General features: G+C 42.3%; 1 protein-coding gene across 1 annotated transcript; it reads right to left on the reverse strand.

Annotated features, from left to right (window-relative positions):
• Positions 1-792: 792 nt before the first annotated feature.
• On the reverse strand, positions 793-17,189 carry cytl1 (cytokine like 1). Its single transcript, XM_079566558.1, has 5 exons — positions 16,939-17,189; positions 3,896-4,161; positions 3,556-3,600; positions 2,236-2,382; positions 793-967 (listed from the first exon to the last, which is right to left on the reverse strand). The coding sequence occupies exons 2-5, from the start codon at positions 4,046-4,048 to the stop codon at positions 905-907; spliced, it is 408 nt and encodes a 135-aa protein (XP_079422684.1). The 5' UTR covers positions 4,049-4,161; positions 16,939-17,189; the 3' UTR covers positions 793-904.
• Between the last annotated feature and the right edge of the window lie 56 nt (positions 17,190-17,245).

The following is a 17,245-nucleotide window of genomic DNA, read 5'->3' on the forward strand; positions in this document are numbered from 1 at the left end:
GCGATTCATGAGCACAGAAGAAGCACACACAGTCAACACAGTTTGGTTTAGGGGGCTATTTGTCACACTTTTGTTTTTCTTTTTTGTTTTTCTGCTCATCAACAAAAAATCCTGCAAGAGTCAGACCTAAAATGAAAGCTTGAACCCTTGACTTGACGGAGACCTCGCTCTCTTTTTTCGATCAATAGTTATTAACCGTCAAACACAACAAAATCGACTGTGACAATGTGCCCCATATGTGGGGTCGGTTGTCGCTATTGTTTTTAATTGAGTTTTTTATGTTGACTTGAAATTTGATAAACCTTTGTAGCTGTTTTGCTTTTTGAGATAAAAGGACAAAATATGTTTTAAAAACAGTCACAATGCGAAGCCACATGTGTTCATCACACTCATTTGACCTAATTGTTTATTTTTTAGCAAAATGCTCTATGATGAGGTATAAAATGTACAAATTCACTCAAATGACCCAAACATCAGCTATACCAGCTAATGTTCAATAAAGTGATCAGAAAAAAACATAAGACACAAAAGAAAAAAATATCCCATCATTTATACCCCATGTGACAGATAACCCCTCAGTTTTTGTGACAAATAACCCCGAGTGTCTACTTTACCAACAGTGTAAGCTAGCTAGCAAACGGCTTTAGCAGAAAAGGCATAAAACAATTCAAAGTGTCCTGTCCTCATGTCTTCAGTCCAAATGAGAAAATTATTATTAGAAGAGAAGAGACATATAATATACACATATATTTCAGTATCAGCGTACAGCGCCCTCTAGTGTGGCTATAAAAAGCAATGTGACAAATTACCCCGCGTGACAAATAGCCCCTGTTTCCCCTACCAGCTTAGATAAGAGTGGCATGGAAAACTTTATTCCTGAGCAGGACGCAAAGAAAATGGATGGTTAAAAGTTGCCATATGGAGGTTTCTCCAGAGCGGCGCAGTCATAAATGGTGAACACCAGGTCCTGCCAAAACAAAGCAGGAGACAAATTACAAACACAAACAACTCAATACAACTCAAAGGGAAAGGCCAGACAGCACTACTTTGTGTGCTACTGACGCCTTCAAGTTGTACTTTGGCTTTATACTCTCAACCCCCGCCTTATCCAACTTCTCCAGTTCAGCTTCACCAAAAATCTAAACGCCTATCCTTAACGTCTCATTTGAAAGCTAAGACCTGGGAAACTCATCAAAGCTCATCTTTTTCCTGGCATTGTTAATGTGTTGTCAGTTTTTTAATTTTTTTTTTTTAAAGAAGCTTTTAGTTTTAGGTAAAGCTCAACTGTATCAAATGCATTTGGTAAGGTGGGGGTTAATTTGATACACTGTATAAAATATGAATATTGTGGGATGTTCTATGAAAGGAATAGGCCACCATTTTTACATACCGAGATATGTTCTTACCTTAGCTTTGACGAGTTCTTTAGGACCTGTCTGATCTTCCCCCGTGCCTTCAGTCACGTAAACACAGCGCAGACGGCGTTAGCATTTAGCCTCTCCCTCTCTCCACTATAGCTCCAAAACAGGTCAAGATAGAAGCTACCAAGCTCTTCCACGTTTTCCCTATTTAAATATGGTTACGTGAAGTGTTACACTACAAAGTATAATTACACAAAATTAAACAATGTGGATTTTCTAAGCGGATAAAAGGGGGAACTATATTGTAAGGCGTAATAATACCAGGAGTAGTTCGAAATTCGCGCAGTAATCTTCACTTTACTGCGCAGTAATCTTCACTTTACTGTGCGGATGCCAAATTACTCCTGGTATTATTACGCCTTACAATATAGTTCCCCCTTTTATCCGCTTAGAAAATCCACATTGTTTAATTTTGTGTAATTATACTTTGTAGTGGAACACTTCATGTAACCATATTTAAATAGGGAAAACGTGGAAGAGCTTGGTAGCTTCTATCTTGACTTGTTTTGGAGCTATAGTGGAGAGGGGGAGAGGCTAAATGCTAACGCCGTCTGTGCTGTGTTTACGTGACTGAAGGCGCGGGTGAAGACCAGACAGGTCTCGTCAAAGCTAAGGTAAGAACATATCTCAGTATGTAAAAACGGTGGCCTATTCCTTTAAGTGGACTCCAGGAATAACTAAATGTGACATCCAGCCCTACTTTTTAGCGATCAGTGAACATAATTCTATCTTTTATGTTTTGCACTATGTTGATGGCTGTTGCTACTCAAAAAAATAAAATAAGAAAAACATAGTGCTCTCTCTCTCTCCTCACCCCGTGGCACTTCTCCGACATGATGATGAACAGCTGTCTCAGAGTGTGTCCCAGCCGCCGGACGTCCCGGGTGTAGGAGCAGCGCCTGTCCCGCAGCCCTTCCACCAGAGAGATGTAGGTCCTCATTTTGTACATCACGCACGCGTTCTGACAAAACAACACAGCGATTTCAGCCCGGAGCCGCAGGAATGCGCGACTCAGAACAACACGTCTCCAGATAACAGCACAGAGTGGATTTTCAGGCCAATGGTCATGAAAAGATAAATGCTTTTACTGTCTTTTAGCCTTTGGTTCGTGGTTCTCCACCCAGACACTATTCTTGAGTGAGTTATGCAAATAAAAAAAAAAACTACAATTGAGCAGCTGAACATAAAAGTCGACTCGATGACTGATGTTTTAGTGTGTAATAAGACAGAATACATAAAATAGCATGACATTTTTATGTGTTCAAATAATATACCAAGAGAATGAGATAAGAGTAAAAACATAAACTATTCAGATAAGATGCAATGGGAGACGCTGCAAGACAATATTTGGGCGAGGTGCCACTTTGGAACTTTGCTGTATGTCACAGACCGGGAATCTAAGGAGAAAAATGCATGGCTTTGTTTGTGGTGATGAATACTGCCAATAAGAAAAAGGAGTTTAGGATACATTTTCATATGTCGGCTTGAGGTTTTTGTCACTTGCAGATCAAGTCACTGTGGAGTGTGGAAGGAAGTAACCAGGTACAGTTACTTCATAAAACTGCTTGAGTAGATGTACCTAACAAAACACTGCCAATAACATTAGTAAATCGTGTTTATGAGGCACTCGTGTTTCCCTTTTGTGCGCTCAATTATGGAGTAGCAAGTAAGTTGAACACATTTTGTAAACATTGGTAACTACAAATATTACGAATGAAATAATATTACGTATATCAAACCAAGCTGTTTTTGTAACCCAATATCCCAACAGCAGTTGCCTCAACGATCTGCACCTATGTTATATATGGTATATACACATCTATACACATACTCAGTAAAACGGAAGAAACAAAAAAAAAAACTAAAATAAAAGTAGTCTCCAAACGTAAAGTCAGCAGCAGGGGATGGATAGGAGCCCTGGTGTCCCTCCTGCCTTAGACCCTTATGCACTTACTGTATGCATGCATTTTTAGTGGGAAGGCAGTGATTCAGAGTCCAGAACTCATCAGGGAGCCAGAACATTTCAAATTACAACCTCAATGGGGAGAGGCAGCACTCTTCCACTGTGCATTACTGAACAAACACAATATAACTCCAGTACTATACTGTAAATACAGTGATATGTAATACTTACATGGACATCAACGTACAGGCTGGGCATGTGCGCCATGCACTGACTCTGCAGGGGGACAAAAGACAATGCATCCAAGTCATCTGCTTTCATTAAACATTATTATGACAGCATAAATGTGTCATCATGCCCATTATACTATTATTCAATCAACTTTACTGTCCTTTAGAAATGATTAATTTAGGAAAAAATGTACAATTATTCAAACATGTATCACATGAAGCCCCTGAAATTGGCTACTAGTGACTATGTCGAACAGCGATTTTGATTTGATTGGCCGTTTTGATTCATCATGAGCCCTATAAAATGAACTAAAGAACTCGTCCCAATGCTCCACACTCACGGTCTCATAGTGGCTCTTGAGGTACGCGGCCCAGTGGGTGACCTCTCGAGCCATGCCCAGCACTTTGGAGTAGCAGGTCGGAGGGAAGAACGGAGCGCTGTCCAGGAGAGGAGCCATGGTCAGGAGCAGCAGGAGGCCTGTCAGAAACGCCATGGTTTTTGGTTGGATGAAGATGCAGTCGGAGCCACGTCTACATCTGGACTGGAGATTTTATACTCCTTTGTTTTTGTCTGTGTAATTATACACAGAGCACAACCACCTCACGCCTCGCTGCAGAAGAGGAGGAGGAAGATATGCCGTTAGTCGTCTTCGCTTTTTTAATTTGCCTCATTTTATTGCAATAATTAACTGTGATTTATTGATTTTATTATTAAATTAAACATTTATAGAAAAACACTATTTGCTAACAGAATACTCAATTTTATATATGATATTTGCAAGCATCAGAAATGCAGTCATCTGTTTGGTAAGGCAGTGTCAGCAGCAGTAGAACTAATAATAGTATTAGTAGTAATTATAATAAAAGTATTTGTTACCGTGGCAGTAATGGGTTAGATTGAACGTTTTCTATATGAGTATTTTAACCCTAAATTTAAGCATATTTGGCTGGATTAGTAAAGTCAAACGTAAAAGTTTCTGTTCGTGGGGCCCAGGTGTGAGCGACTCCACAGCAGCTGTTTCCATAAACAGTTGAGCTGGTTGAGCTAGTTAGCTAGCTTCAGGTTAAACAGGTAAAAGTGAAATAACTCCTGCCCACGAGTGCCGCATATCAGTGTTTACTTCCACGGAAAAGTGCCGGGTTAGTCCCCTTGTGATTCTGTGCTGATGTTGTGTCGTTGAGCCTGACTGAGATCCTCGTAATAGCTGCGGAGAATGACTCGCTCTGAGACGAGCCTTCAGTGACCGGCTAATAACCCACAGAAAATAGTCCCGGTGGTCTGGCATATTTAGTGAGTTTAGTAAATGATAAAAGCATTTATTATAAATGTTACGTTTGTGGGACCCTGGTATAAGCGGATTAAACAACTCGGAGCCGTGCATTAAACGGTTATAATGCACTTCGACTCCGCGTCGTGCATTATAACCATCTAATGCACGGCTCGTCGTTGTTTAATCCTTACTTATGTGGCTCTGCTTTAATAGAGGTTAGGTGGTTTAGTGCACTGTGCATGAGTCTGTGAAAGAATTGGCCTATGGGGTGCTGTGTTTTATGAATGGTGACAAGCTGCAATTTTTGTGATTTTCTTTCCATTGAATTTGCCTGTTTGACTTGATGAGACGAGAGCAGGATCACGATTTTTCAATCCCCACGTTGTGCAATGTGACATCTAAAAATCTAATCAGACAAAAAAAAATTGCGCCAGCCGTTCGTTGAGAAGCTATTTCAGAAACAAATGCTGAGGTACATACTTTTCAGTGATGTACTTAACATGCCCTTTGTACCTGAAGGGAAACATGCAGAAAAAATTTAAATTTTTATAAACTAACAATAAAATATTGCATGTGGAAAGACAGCAAAATAATAATAATAATAATAATAATAATACATTTTATTTGTATAGCACTTTTCAAAACATAGTTACAAAGTGCTTTCCATGTTGGATAATCAGTTAAAAAAGCATAACACATAAAACCATAACAAATATAAAAGCAATACATAATACATATCCAGAGTAAAACAAATTACCGTAAATTCTCTAATACTGGCCTGTATTCCATTAGCGGCCGGGTCTCTAACAGTGGCCGGGTTCGCGGCTGGTGGAGGCAAATTAAAGCCGGTCTGTAAAACCGGCCGGGGCTTTTATTAGAAACTATAGCGGTAGAAATATTCCCCATGTTAGGAATTTGTCTCATACTCGTGTAAATGAAAACTCACGTGCAGGAAGTAAACAAACGGGAACCCGGGCCGAGGGGGACGCTGCGGAGGAGCTGATCCGAGCGTAACTTTGACACAGATTTAGCCACTTTTCAAACCTCCAGTGACTATTTGTAGAAAAAGGGAAAGCAACAAATGTTGTGTGATCCTCCAGGGTTTTAATAAAGTCACCATCGCGTCTTCAAAGCACGTCCAGCTGCTCCGTGTGCAGGTCAGTCCCACGCCTCAAAATAACTGCTCCGATCAGCGCGAGCGTCTCGTCTTCTCTCGGGTCTTTTATGATCGATCACAAACACAAACGCTCCGTCTAAACTCGCCTTTTACACAAGATAACAACAAATAATCCAGTCCACGGTAAAAACGAAACAGAAACCTAAAGTAACATTGATGTCAATGCTCCGCTAACAGCAACAAAACACTTCCTGTTGTCCTGACAAAAGGCGTCAATGTTCCAGCCGCTGGGAGATGGTTTGAAATGTTCATTAATAAATGAACCTAATATTTTAGGTGCAAATGGACACAAATGTCGTTTTTCTTCGTTTTCCTGGTCGTCCATTTTGCTCAAATAGAAATAAAGGCCTGTCTCTAATTGTGGCCTGGTTCCAATAAAGGCCTGGTCCTAGATGCCCTTGAGTAAATAAAGGCCCCGGCCTATATTAGAGCATTTACGGTAGGTTAAAAAAGCTCTTCTGTAAAAGAGCGTCTTCAGTTTAGATTTAAAAGCAGACACTGAATTGGCCTGCTTTACCTCAGCAGGTCAGGAGTTCCACAGTATGGGAGCTCTGACTGCAAAGGCCTGGTCTCCTCTGGAGACGAGGTGAGTTAAGGGGACAACGAGAAGGTGTTGGTTAGAGGAACGCAGTGGGCACCATGGAACATACGGTGTGAGCACATCCTGGATGTAGGGAGGGGCGAGGCCTTTCAGGGCTTTAAAAGCAATAAGTAAAATTATAAAATAAATTCTGAATGTTACAGGTAACCAATGCAGGGAGGCTAAGATTGGGGTTATGTGGTTGTATCTGTTAGTGCCGCTCAAGAGCCTGGCTGCAGCGTTTTGGACCATTTGGAGGCGGCTCAGGGCTTTTTTACTAATACCAGACAAGAGGGCGTTACAGTAATCTAATCTAGTGAAGATGAGGGCATGAAGTCTGTATGGGAAAGGAAATGCTTAATTTTTGCGATATTTCAGATTTGGATGAAACAAGATTGAACTATTTTAGTGATTTGCTTATCAAACTTGAGGGTTGAGTCGAAGAATACTCCTAAGCTGCGAGTACAGGGTTTAATTGAGGTGGAAAAGTGACCAAGTTTATCAATGTTGTCTATGATAGAAGCAGTGGCATGAGTGGGACCAAACACAATGATTTCAGTTTTTGATTCATTCAGCTGTAGGAAATTTTGCATCATCCAGCACTTGACATCAGAAAAACAGTTAAGGACACGAGTGAGTGAGTTTTGGTCAGTGAGGGGGAGATACAGTTGGGTGTCGTCTGCGTACATACGAAACTGGATGTTATGTTTCTGTATGATTTGTCCAAGTGGGAGTATATAGATTGAATAGGACAGGGCCCAAAATAGTAGTCTCGCAAACCAGACTCCGCTTCTGTACAGAAGAGGGTCTGGCAACACTCCATTGCGCGCTTTCAAAGGAAGTGACGCAGCGATATGGAGCCTACCGACCAATCAGAGCAGCTCCCTGAACGGGCGTCACGTTGTTGCGCCTTTGTTTTGTAGTTTTTCAACACAAGCAATTCCCGTAATGCTCCGGTATGCTTGTATTCTTAAGTTTTTCTGACATAAACGACAGAAGTCATTTACTGAACTCCGTGTGGCGGGAGCGCCATTGTTAATGTCCGAATGATACAACTTTCTTGTCACTGTTTCTGTCGTCACATCCGCTATGTTCTCATTGGCTGCTCTGCGCTTCGATTGTCCCACATTAGTCCCGCCTCAAGCAGTAGCTTTTCTACGACAGGGTCGCCAGACTAGTCTCCTGTTTATTAATTAATAAACATCGGAGATTAGTCTGGATGCCAGGCTACCAAAATAGAGCCCTGGGGCACTCCGCACACTATGGGGACAGAGGAGGAGGAGAATTCCTTTATAATAACGGAGAGGGATCTAGAGGAGACATATGAGCGAAACCAAGATAAAGCCGAACCAGAGATGCCTGCATATTTTTCAAGGCGATCTAGGAGAATCCTGTGGTCGACTAAATCAAATGCTGAGCTGAGATCGAGGAGGAATAGGACAGAGCAGAGTCCGGAGTCACCCGAGAGAAGTAGGTCATTTGTCACCTTAATAAGTGCAGTTTTAAAAGGAGCTTCCATAATCGTAATGTGGGCTTAAAAAAATCTAAATGCAAATATTGCTATTCAATTTATGTTTAAAATTGAGATGCAGGTCAGTGGACATTTGTTCAATAATGCAAATATCTGTTTGACTGAAATTAACTTGTTACGTAAATCTAAGATCTGTGCACTTCAGAACATGTGTATCCTCGTATTCGTCTTTTTGTTGTTGAATTGTGCAGCCCCATTAGAAGAATATAAATTATTTATTTATTTATTATTATCTTATCTCATCAATTTAAGGTAATTTACATAATTCCTCTAATGCATTCTGAGATGTGATTCCATTTCTGAATGATGTCATGCTTCCATAGCAACTGACAGCCAGAGAATTCCAAAGCATTGACATTCTGATACAGCACCTCCCAGTGGTCACTTTGATCAGAGCTTCAGCAGCAACAAGACATATTTCTCATCACAGCAAAAGGAACAAACGCAGAAACACTTTTCCAAAGAAAATGGAGACCTCTGAAGGATTCACAATGTCCTTACAGCAACAGATAGATGTCAACTACAAACATGAAGTTTGTGAAGTCTGTGAGCTGGCCGCAAAAAACGGTTTGGACCCTTGTTTTATCGAGGTGAAGAGAGATGGCCCCATCCACAATGCCATCTTTACCTACCGTTTAACTGTTGGACGCCTTACCTCAGAAGCCCAGGGACCGACCAAAACTATTGCCAAAACCCTGGCAGCAAAGCAGATTCTGCCCGATCTGAGGCAAATGCCACTTTCAGAGAAACGGCAGAACGGATTTACCGGTAAGAACAAAAAGCTCTGGCGAGAGCTTCCCACATTTCAGCCAAACGCTAACCCCATAGCGTGCTTGCATGAAATTATCACCAAATGTAGAGGGAAGCCCACAGAGTACACAGTTGACCACGTGGACAAAGAGTTTGACCCTTGGGTCTTTTATGTACGAGTGACTGTGACAGACAAAACTGCAATAGGAGCTGGCCACTCCAAGAAAGAGGCCAAAAGAAATGCTGCCGCCAAAGTACTCAATACAATTGGCTATAGCTTTCTCTACTTCGAACCTGAAAATACAAAGCAAGAACTTCTGGCTGTGACCCAGGTAAGCACAGTTCCCCAGGATGCTTTGTCCGTGGAGGCAGCACTGGGTGAGGACCGCCTGGAAGTCACACACCAGGACCCATGTCCAGTTACAGAAGGAAACGGCTCTCAGCATGAGAAATGTTTGCCAGAGAATGTCCAACCTGATTTAGCTGGAATGGGGTTGACTGAGGACATTAACACCTCCGTCCAGTGGTCTGGACAAGCGTTCAGACAGGATGAACCCATGGCTTCGAGGGATTTAGGAAATATTATTATTCCTGAAGACCTACCTGCCCCAGACATTGTCCTCGACAGCACCTTTACTCCTGAAAGTGACGTATCTACACCAGAGGAGATGGTTCACCCGGAGGATTCAATGATAGTCGAACTAGTGCCACAGGAAGAGACTGAAGCCTCATTTGATGAGCCAGAAGTGGAACTGAACACTCAGCTCGCACTCGAGCTGCAGAAGCTGCTTGCAGATATCCAGCCCTTGTTGGATTTTATGGAGGTGGAAACGAACGCAATAAGTGAAGGGTCTCAAGATGTCTGCAGCGTAGATCAGACTCCTCTCGAGGAAGGGAAAAGTGAGGCCAGTCCACCAACGGCAGACACTACTGATGTGAACACTATAACTCAAGACAGTTATCCAGAAAAGAGGTCAGCGGTGAAGAGAACTTTGCTTACTGTGGTGATCAGCATGGCTAGTGCTGATCCAGTTGGAGAGAGCAGTATCCCCATCCCTGAGGGGGGTGATCCACCCACTTCTTCGAATGGATGTCCGGAGTCTTGCATCTCCACTAAAGCACACCAACTACCTGATCCTGTTGGAGAGGGCAGTATCCCCGTCCCTGACGGGAGTGACCCACCTACTTCCAGCGGACGTCCGGTGTGCTATGTTCTCTTTCACGAGCTGGTCAAAAAGGTGCTCAAAATGGCTGGGTCCCACAAAAGACAGGACAGTGACCACATGGCGATCAAGCTGAATGAGAAGGTGGAGAACCAGCTGATTGTCAATAGAGAATGTGACATCAGCTTTGAAGACCTGCAGAAGATTGCTAAGAGAGCAGCTAAACGGCTGGTGCTGGAGCACGGCTCTGCCTGCACAGTCCTGAAGGCTGCAGCTGCAGATCCAGTGGCTTTTGAAGGAGATGTGGTGAGGCATCTGAACATTGAGCTCGGAGCCTTCCTGAACCGGCCCAAGTCCATCTCAGATCGCTTTTTCTCTCGACTAGGGAAGGCTTTCTGCTTCTGTTAAGCTTAGGCCTCATTTTCACTCTTCTGCCATTAAACATGGATACTACCAGTAGCTGAAAACAGAGAAAAAAAAACTTGCTGTGGAGATAAGCAAAAGTTTTTTTTTTCCCCACAAAAAACGTTTCGCCTTTTCTTTTCTTTTCTTCTCTTCTCTTTTCTTTATTCTTCCAATTCCTTTCTTTCTATACTTATTGTCTACTGCGTCTTCTCTTTCTTCCTTCTCTCTTGACTCTTGTCTTACGGGTTTTCCTTTCTTTCAGGCTCCTAGCAGAGGGGGGGGACCTGAGTGGTGGGGACATTTTTAGATTTTAGTACATGGAAGTGCCTCAGATATCTTTATTTGACTGCTTCCACATATCTCCACAGCAAGTCACAGCATGTTGTCACTGTGTTGATATTGGCCTATGTCTACATTGGCCATGTATCGCTTTCTACAACTAGCAATGTTTTTTTCAACAATAAAGTATGCATTAAAAAAATATTATGCTATCTTTGCATCAATACCTTTATTAGGATTCCTATCTGGTAAATAGAGATGTTTAATGATGGAGACCACATGCCTTTTGAGCAGCTGAAGCAGGGCCTTTGCCCTCAGGACGTCATGGCACATGCTTAATGTGTTTGTGTGTTATCCTTTGTTGAAGCTGGGACCAGCTAATATGCAGAGATCTCTTTTTAGTTGGCGCCTGGGACCATCTGCGCCTATTCACTTCTATTTTCAATATACATATAAACATTGTCTATTTACAATGCAACAAGCAAATGGGATTCATTACTTATCTTGGTGTTTTCATTTTGCCAGAGCCATGTCTGTGTACTGCTTGTTGATTGAATTGATCCGACGCACTCCCACAGGAATCTGGCTTTACCAGGCTAACAGCTTCCATTTCTAAATCGTCATACCTTTCCCCTGAAACTTCAACACCTTACCTGTATCTACAGGAGAGGGGTGTATCGACCGGCATTGAAATCTAGGCCTTTGTCCAATTAGTTTCTAATTACATTCTCTCCACTGCATTAAACTCCCCTTAAAGTCTGTATACACTTACTTTTTGAAAAGTCAATAAGAAAAGACTTCGTGCCTTAAAGCATTGCACATTAAAAGACTTTATACCATGGTCTGGGTGAATACTCGATTCTGATTGGCTGGTGGGTGCTAACAGGTGTGCATTACTTTGGTATAACCGCACACGCAGTCCGGTTGTAAAATCACTGGGATATCGCTCCGCTGTGGTGGGCATCGCCATAGCAACGCATGACACAGCTAAATCAGATAAACACATAATTGGTGACTGACAGGAACGTATGAGATGGATTTTGTGGTTAATTTCAACGCTTTTGGCCAAAACAAACGTTTGATAAATGGGAAGTAGAGGAGAGTGAGCAGCTAGGTTAGCTACTGTTAATAAAATACGAGCTTTCCATTTCTATTGAAAACGGTTAAGGCACTATTTATAATTTTCAGGCGTACATAAAATTATCCCAACATTTAAAGGAATAGGCCACCGTTTTTATATACTAAGATATGTTCTTACCTGTGCCCCTCTTACGAGGAGCACAGCTTCTATTGACGGGAGTGAGTGGGGGAAGTCTTTAGGAGTTACTGCGCGGACGTTGTGCTCCTGTATCATTACGCCTCACAATATAGTCCCCCTTTTTATCTGCTTATAAAATCGACATGTTAACATGAAAACACTTCACGTAACTTTATTTAAATAGGGAACACGTGGAAGAGCTTGGTAGCTTCTATCGTGAGCTTTTTTGGAGCTATATAACATGTGGGAGAGGCTGCGTATGTGCTCCGTTTGCGTGACAGAGCGCGCGGACAAAGACCAGACGGGGATATATTAACTTGTCTAAGGTTAGGAAAGAACATATCTTAGTATATAAAAACGGTGGCCTATTCCTTTAAGTTTAGGTTAGACCCCTAGACTGTAAAATGAAGAACGGACTGAAGGAACGAGGCTAGCTGAAGCTCGTTCATGCTAGGAATTCAACTGTGTTCTTGGAGCCAGCCCCATTATCCAGGGCGAAAATAAAAATAGCAAAAAGGATACAATTAGGTGTTAAATGACAGGCCTGTGTTCAATACTGACCTAAAGAGGGGCAAAAAAGTTTCAATGGAAAGTCCATAGGAGCCAGGAACTTCCGGAGCCGCCATTTCCTCATGGTCGGCCATAAATATGTCCATTCTTAATTTTACAGTTAGGCCAAATCATTTATTTATACATTTTTGCTGTAAAGCCGGATGGGCATCGCTCTCCCCTCATGGTTTTCATTGTGTCACTTTTTTTAGACAGTCTGATATGATAGGAATAAAAAAGTTGCAGTCTTCTGAAACTAGGCCGACACATGCGGCGCCCATGAGGCACTCGTGTCCAGGTGTGATCTGACACAGTAATCACTTGTACGCGTCCTGAGGAGCCGCGCACTTCTGACGTCCCTACACGACAGGAGCTCAACCTGCCGCTGTGACGCTCAGTTCATGCAGTACGTCTGTATATCTCATAGAAATTCAAGATATCGATATTCTCTATATAAATTGACAAGTTTTGAGAGTAGTTTTTAAGAACAAACATCTGCGTAAATCCAGTCCGGTATATTTGGATGACTATATTAGCTAACTATACTACTTCAGAAAGTTATAACTCTCCTCCACCCGTCTGTAATCGGAGATATATGAAAGTCCTGAGATACAGCGTCCAAAGTGCTGAAGAAGCATTTCTCTAAAACCATTTAGTCTCTGCTCCGTGGCCCGCTGCTTGACCTTGTCCTATCACATTAACACAGGACAAGGGTGACCATCCAAGTCCCTCTAATGGATGAGAGGGATACGTACACCGGCCGATGGCACTGTAAATTAATCTGTGAAGACTGGGAAAAGGAGGAACTACAGTGCAATACGGAATCCTACATTGAACATTCTACAACAGGGGTAGGCAACGTCAGGCCCGGGGGCCAAATCCGGCCCTCCAGCACAGAACCTCTGGCCCCCGAGATGATTTTGAGAAACATTATTATGCAAATAAGAGATCAAATACTTGTTAAAGTACTCTTAAAATGCAAGAATTAGTCAGTATTTTAAAAATGTCCTGTCAGAACATCCCTCTTGATCATATATAATGTTAAACGGTGATTCTCTACTGGTGGGTCGGGACCCAAAAGTGGGTCATGGAACCATTTTCAGTGGGTCGCGAGTCTATAGGGAACTTTTATTCAATATTTTCCATCTGAAACTGTCTGTGAAAATGAATGTTATTGGGTTGTTTTGATCATAATTTCAGTCAAGGGATATCTAGTGCTTGTTCAACAAATACTTGCGTGAAAAATGCAATATTTTATTTGATATTTGACAAATTACAGTTTTATTTGGGTCCCAAAGCCCTGCCACTTGGGAACCACTGATGTAAAACATTGGTATTTGTAGAGAATAGTTCTTTACTTTAGGCTACAATGTTGAGGTTCGGCCCTTGGGTGTTTTGGCAATGATGACAATCGGCCCTCCACGACGCAAACTTGCCTACCCCTGTTCTACAACATACTTTTGGTAAGCAATTAACTTTCGTCTCAAGGTATTTGTGCACATTTAATGCTAAGTAAAAACTGCTTCTGTTTCAAAGACTGCAGCACAATATATGTAAGCAATGTTTCATGCAAACTTGTATGTGTTAATGAAGGTAAAGCCACAGAGACTCATCCTTGTAAACACGCCACACCAGATTGAAGGCTTGGACTAACAAGATCATTTTTTTTCACCTTCGCCACCAGACTCAACGAAAACAAGACTTGATAACTCTGTATCAGACTGAATGCAGTAACCTGTTCCAGCCATTAGCACTACTATCAGTCCATACTTAGATCTGCTGCTAACTTTTAATGCTCCTGCACATCTGAAAATACACTGACGCTCTGTCAAAATGTTGCCGTCTTTATCACAGTGTAAATTGAATGTTCTGTACACATGCCCTTATAGTCTTATGGTTTTTAAAGTTTATTCATCTAAGTTTTGTGTTACATATAATGCCGTGTTACAAAAGTAACATATTACAAAAAAACATATTACTTTTACTTTCAGTAACTAAGGCATATAACGTATTACTTAAACAAAATATCGGAATATATTCGTCATTACAATTCAAGTGACTCCAGTTACAAGTGCATTTAAAGGTACACTGCGTAACATTTTGGACTATACTGTTGCCATCAGTACACAACATGCTCCTAGTGACCAGCTCCACACAGTACATGCTATTACTGCAGTGAGAAATCAAAGAGTGGATTTAGATGGGAACATAACCTGTTTAAATCTCAAATTCTGCTGACTTTAGTCGACATCTCCATGGAAACGAGACGTACCCACTCCCGGTAAAGTTATGTCATTACCCTTGTTTTAGAATCGCTGCATTGGCTCCCCGTGTGTTTCAGGATCGATTTTAAAGTTCTTTTAATGGTTTTTAAATGTCTTAATGGTCTTGGTCCTTCTCATCTTTCAGAACTGCTTTTACCCTATGAACCTTCACGGCCCCTTCGCTCCTCTGGCAGAGGTCTCCTTGTTATTCCTAAAGTCAACAAAAAGACTTATGGCGAGGCGTCTTTCCAATATTACGGCCCTCGCCTCTGGAACGACCTGCCGGAGGAGCTCAGGGCTGCAGAGAACGTTCATGTTTTTAAGAGCAGGCTCAAGACCCACCTTTTTAGCTTAGCTTTTAGCTGATTTACTTATTTATTCAGTTATTTTTATTTATGTTTATAATTATCTCATTATACTAGTTTTTAGTTAGTTTTATATATATGTTTTTATTATTCTAATGTTATTATTTGCATATTGCATTTTTAGAATTTCCAGTGTTTCCTCTGTGGGAGCCCTCTGCCCCGGGAGCGGTGGTCGGCTGTGGCTGTGTGGGCGCTGTCCTCTGGGTGCCCAGATGGAGGTGTGGTGCTTCTGCTGCACCTCCGCTGGGTGTCCGGTGGTGGTGCCCTGTGGCTGTGGCTGATGTACCGCTCCCGGTGCAGACGGCTCCTCTGATGGCATTTCCTTACCTGGTTCATCTGTACCCAGACTCAGCACTACGTCCATTACCTCATCGCGTGTGTGTGTGTGTGTGTGTGTGTGTGTGTGTGTGTGTGTGTGTGTGTGTGTGTGTGTGTGTGTGTGTGTGTGTGTGTGTGTGTGTGTGTGTGTGCGCCTGCGTGTGTGTGTGTGTGTGTGGCTATGGGGAGGGGGGTGGGGTGTGCAGTGTTGTCTGTTTGGAAGAGTGGGTGGTTTGGTGGTTTCGGGAACTGCTTTTAATCTGTAAAGCACTTTGTGTTGCAACCTTGTATGAAAAGCCCTTTATAAATAAAGTTTGGATTGATTGATTGATTGATTGATGTCTTAGGAGAGCTGAGCCGCTCAAAGCAAAATCACATGTTTGTTTGAGGTATTTTTCAATGCTGAAAATATCTGTCATAAAATAAAGCTTGTATTTCAATTTTTTTGGGGGGTAAAATGTTATGCGGTGTGGCTTTAAATTGATGAACGGAAAAAAGCCAAACTCCCCCCAAATAACGGACACTGATGTATAAGATCTGCAGTTGTGAGTAGCTAACGTGTCAAAACAAAACACGGGAGGATGTTGAGAGCGAAGGAAAAGGAAATCTTTGACTGCACTTTTGCTCAGTGGCATTTTTACTATGTTTGGTTTACATTTTGCCAAAAGTAACTCAAAAGTAATTCAAAGTAGTGTAACTCAGCTACATTTTTGACACAGTAATACAAACATATTACATTTTTATATCTGTAGCTACTAATATACTACAGTTTTAAAGTAGCTGGTTATATGTTTTATGCTTCATGTTGCACGATTTAACCGAAAAAAATCAAATAAAAAAAATCCTAGTTATGAACCAGTTCACTAACAATAGCCAATAAAACAATTCTTATTCTGATCTGATTCTGTTTGCAAGGAAAACAAATATTTTCACAAAGACGTCGCCGACAATAAAAGTATAATGCCCTATAGGTTTTATTTTCAATTTTGGCATACAGACAAAAACTAAACAGCCCATTGATAAAAGCTGGATTCACTTTTTTTTTTTGCAGCTTGCCTTCACCTGCAGTAGTCTCCGCTGCACGATCCACATCTCTCCGCTAGAGGGCACTGTGGTAGAAATTACCGACCTGTGACAACTGCGTAACCTCTTGACATGAGCACGTGTGCGCCTTCAACTCAGGTACCTGGCTACTTTCTTCCTTTACATGATCAAACTACGCATCACCACGATCTCATATTCGTGCTGAAGCGAGATCCGTCACGTGACAATTGATTTTCAAAACACCGGGGCCAACTTTGTCCGTCACGCCAAAACTCGACTTCTAACAGCGACATTTTTACGCACTCAGTCCACGCATTTGGCCCAAACAACTTTATAATCATTATTGCAGAGTGGAGCTTCCTCTGACTAACTCCCAACTCCCCTCACAGCCCGCGTGTGTGTGCGTCTGTGTGTGCCAGGCGCAAAAAACGTGCCTGTCGAGACGAGAGGCACGCACTCTCGAGCATCCACTCCACCCGTCCGTCCGCCCGTGCGAGGAGGCAGCAGCAGCAGCAGCATCGGCGATGATGCGCAGGTCAGCCCACGGTTTCCCCGTACCATTCGTGCCACAGCGGTTTTTATGTTCGCCCTTTCGCAATGCCAGGCTGTGCCCCATTGAAGAAACGCACTCTTGCACTTGAGCTCCTCGGTCACGTCTCGCGGTGACGTTCTGTGCCACATCCAGGTTGTCCCGTGCGATTCAACATCGGACTCTTTCTGCGAAGCTGCACTGTTGT

Source organism: Gobius niger (assembly GCF_951799975.1).
Source record: "Gobius niger genome assembly, chromosome: 11".
NCBI classification, from domain to species: domain Eukaryota; kingdom Metazoa; phylum Chordata; class Actinopteri; order Gobiiformes; family Gobiidae; genus Gobius; species Gobius niger.